At 31.7% G+C, this 4350-nt stretch overlaps 1 protein-coding gene across 1 annotated transcript; it reads right to left on the bottom strand.

Moving 5' to 3' along the window:
* Positions 1-2773: 2773 nt before the first annotated feature.
* LOC127082683 (aspartic proteinase CDR1-like) lies at positions 2774-4090 on the bottom strand. The gene has a single exon (XM_051022909.1). It carries the CDS (start codon positions 4088-4090, stop codon positions 2774-2776), a length of 1317 nt encoding a protein of 438 aa, XP_050878866.1.
* Between the last annotated feature and the right edge of the window lie 260 nt (positions 4091-4350).

The raw sequence follows: 4350 nt of genomic DNA, 5'->3' as shown, positions 1-4350 counted from the left end.
GCTAAATTTGTGACATAAAAGGCATAAGCATTCTAGTTAGTGAGATTGTAAGTCTCCCCTCTTTCATGGTATTGTATGGAAACTTGGCCTTTTTTCCTTCCTTTGGAAGATGTCTTGGTTCAAGGATCCATGCTTGTGATAAGTGGGTTGAGTGTTCTCCAAAGAATGACTTCAATTAAAAATCAAAAGCAAATCAATACTAACTTCTAACCTATTAAGTACTAACTTTTAATTTCAAGTCCTTTACTTTAATGCCATTTAATTCTAGCTCTTATACATTTTCCATTGTTCATATCATTCTAATTGTTTATGTTAATGAAATTTTCACTTTGTCCATTTGGACCATATTGTGTGATATATTTTGTTTGTGTATACTTTGTTTATTTGTGTGGTCTTTGACCATTAATGTACATAATAGCAACAAAAACCCTAAAAAAACTTTTGTGTGGACTATTGGCTTGATGTTAGACAAATGGACTTAGAATTTAGGCAACATTCCTATGCTAAAGGACATGGCCAATGCCAGCTTGTTGAAGAACTAAGTGCTTGCAATTTGAAACTTCATCTGATACATCATTCAAGATCCTTTTGAGTTCATCTGCAGCATGATCATTGTGAAGTTGTTACTTTGAACTTGTGACTTGTGGAATTCATCTGTTACATGGGCCATTTTGAAGAAGATCACGGAATGGATAAGCTTGGATGTGGCCATCTTTATTTGATTCCTTGCTCTTCAAGATAATATAATTGTGCATTTGTGTGTTGCTTGATTCTATAAAAGTCCAAGGGAATTCTGGATTTCTATTGACATTCTTGTCTATTGGATTGCTACCCACTTGGACAGATCTTTTCAACTCTAAACTATTAACTTTTGTACATAGGGTAGTATCTTCATCTTCTCCCCATTTCTTTAATTTCAAAATCTCTTTCTCCATTTTTCAAAATCTTCTTTGTGTGAACTATTTTTTTGTTCTAAACTTTGACCACTTTGCAAAAAGATAGAAACTTTGGCCTTATGCCATGGCATTTTCAAACTTCTTTTCTTAAATCAAACTTGTAAATAAACTTAACTATACTTGACTTAAACTTTGAAAAATCCAAAAAGAACTAACTCATTCAAACCATTTTTAGGCCTTTGTGCCTTTTAAACTTAATTTTTGTTAAAAAACAATGCATCCACTTTGAAATTTCTATCACAAACTATGAGGTTTTGATCCCTCATTTTTTATGTTGGTACGTAGGCACAAGACCGAAGGTCTTGTCAAACAAAAAAATATAATTAATGAATTCTTTTCTCATCCCCCCATTCTATTTGTTTGTAAACATCACTTTATACCAAGTACATATACACACAAAAAGGGCTCCCTAGGAGTACCTAGGATACTTTGGGTGCTAACACCTTCCCTCTGTGTAACCAACCCCCTTACCTGTAATCTCTGACATTTTATTAGTTTTGATTTGAAAACTTCTTACTTTTTGGGTTTTGTTCGTACTTTTTCTCTTTTCCCTTGGAAACAATAAAAGCGTGGTGGCGACTCTTGTTATTTGATCTCTAGCTTGTCAATAGCTTGATGATCATGAATTTACCGCTACACATATGATGAGAATAACATGAGGGATCTTAGGGTCAAAATTAGGGTCTTACATATGGAAGTAGCCATTGGATGGAATCTTCCACCATCTCTTTCCTCATCCTCACCCACTATTTAGTAATTATCAAGATCAACAACATCAAAATCAATAGCTTTATCAATGGAAACGTCTCAAAAATGAAACAATTCAAGTAAAATCAAAACTTCATTATTTAATATTTATCCAGACAAATAATAAGCACTTAGTTGAGCATTTTAGTGTAAAAAAATGAAATGATAACTCAAATAGAACAAAATAAAAATAAAAACTTTATTTATCATAATGAGAAACAAACTCCTTTATGAAAAAATTATCTTATAACTCTAGAACTTGACTCCAATGACAACTAGTAATAGAAAAGAGAAAAGAATGTACTCTCTATGTTTTGCAATAAATATTTTTTCTACTATGAGTGAAGATGAAGAATGAAGTAAAGACCAGTTAATGTCTTCAAATGAGGTGTTTGTGGTTATGTGAAAAATGAATATTAGGGGTTGAAGAAATAAGAGTTGTAGTAAAAGTAGATCTACTACAGACCATGTTAATATTGTTTTAATTCCATGTAAACAAATAGTTTTAACAAAACGCTCGCGGGAAAAACCTGCGCCGCCTGCCCTCGACCTGTTTCAAAATTGGGTGAGACGGGACGGGTCAACTTAAGACACTGAGCCAAAATCTTGCCCCGGCCCGCCAAAAGTTGTGAGTTAAACGGACCCGACTCATTTTACCACCCCCACTCAATTCTCTTCAGTTTAATACATATTTTTTTAGGGAAGATTTTGTAAAGAATAAGTTGTGTTTTGCTAACTTTAGGTTTGTTTCTCCCTGCGAAGATTTTGGTATAATCCATCCTCTCTTATTTGTAAGAGTTTTCTTTTGTTATATATTATTTTAGTAAAATAATAGTCTCCTTGAAACATTAAATTGTTAAATGAAAGAATAGTTTAAATATTTTCATAGTTAATTTTAATAATTGATATCAATTTAATGCTTAATAGTTTAAAGATATATGTCGCTCGTCAATGTATGTTCTTAAAAAAAGACAACTAAAAATACTCTTAAAAAAGATATACGGAATAAAATATAAACTTTATTATAAAATTAAATAATAAATTTGGCAGTGAGTAGGCTTTATTCTCATTTAATAGTTCATACAATCAGTAGGCTTGAAAGAGACAATGTTTTTGTTGAGGTCATAACCAACCAAATAATTCACTTGTGCCATGTTTCCAAAGATACCTAATCCATTTTTATGTGGGCGAAATGCAAAGCATTCAACCCCTTTATATAGGGAAAAGAAGGTTCCCTCAGAATGTAACTTAACGTTTGCTCCTTTAAAATGTGCAGTAATTGGTGGAAATTTTTGTTTGGATGTGGTATTGTAACAAAGGGGGAATGTTTCTGTGTGATCATGAAAACGCGGTAATTTAACCATTTTTTTCACCGCTGATTTCATCCTATAGTAAACACGGTGTGGAAGAATAGATGCGGGTGTACCAGAGTCAATTATGATATTATGGGTAGAAGCATTTGTTCCTTCACGTTTAAATCCTTTATACTTTATTCTTTTAGTTCCCACACTAAATGCTTTCATAGTTAGGAAGTAATAGTCTTTCATTTTGGCTATAGGAGTTGAAACAACATTATCACCGGTAACAATAGCATTTTCTCCAAAATTGAGTTTGCTAGATCTATTAACCTTCTTATTGTACTCATAAATTAAACAATATGAGAATTTTTTCCCAAATGAAGATCCTAATTGTTTTATTAGTGACGTATCTCCACTTCCAAAGCCAATTACACCTGAACTTGGACCATTATACATTGGTTCACCATTATTATGTCCACATCCTATAACAATTTTAGGAAATGAGACAAAAGATCCGGAGACAGAATCCAATGTCAACGTCTCTACACTAAGATCTCCATGTGTATTTGATCCATGACCATAATCCAATTTATATTGGCAAACATCTCTACCATAAGAACAAGAAGTATCTTCCATAGACTTACATATTCTAGAAGAGCATTTAATATTTTTGTAACTCGAAGATTTTGAAGGTTCAAAAATAGGAGAGGTTTGGTTGTAACATAAATTACAAGGTTTGCATTGAAGCCAAATTAAATTACTACCGGTATCTAAAATTCCATAAACCTTAAATGGTGGGGTGCCAATTGAATAACCCATGAGATATTCGGCGCTATCAGAAGGCAAATATAACTGAAGTTTGTTTTTAGGAGAAGACAGTTTTTTATAGAAATAATTAGCACGACTGATAGACCGATGCATTACATTGAAATTTCTTTGGAATTTAATTTGTGTGGGATTGTAAAGTGGTGATTTGAAAGAATCACGGTGAATGAGTTCAACACTAAAACCATTATTTATTGCATGAGAAATAACCACTAGACAAGATAAACAAATAAAAATAAAGATAAAAGGTGAAAAATGGGACATTGTTCGTGCTAGATGTTTGAGTGAAAACTTGTTCATTCAAGTTATATTCTTTCATTGCTTTATATAAGATGGAGAATGTATGGAAAATGAAAAACAAATAAGAACAAGAGAAACTTAGAGCATGCGAAATAATCCCTCTATTTTTTAGTTACAAAATAAAATATTATTTTTTAAAAATTTATTAAATAATTGTTGTATTTGGTCAATATGAAGATAAAATACATCAATTATTCTATAAATATAAAAAATAGAAATTATTT

This window comes from Lathyrus oleraceus, chromosome 5 (assembly GCF_024323335.1).
Source record: "Lathyrus oleraceus cultivar Zhongwan6 chromosome 5, CAAS_Psat_ZW6_1.0, whole genome shotgun sequence".
In the NCBI taxonomy this organism is placed as follows: domain Eukaryota; kingdom Viridiplantae; phylum Streptophyta; class Magnoliopsida; order Fabales; family Fabaceae; genus Lathyrus; species Lathyrus oleraceus.
Note: the sequence above shows the minus strand (reverse complement) of the source record. Positions and strands in the feature narration are given on the sequence as shown.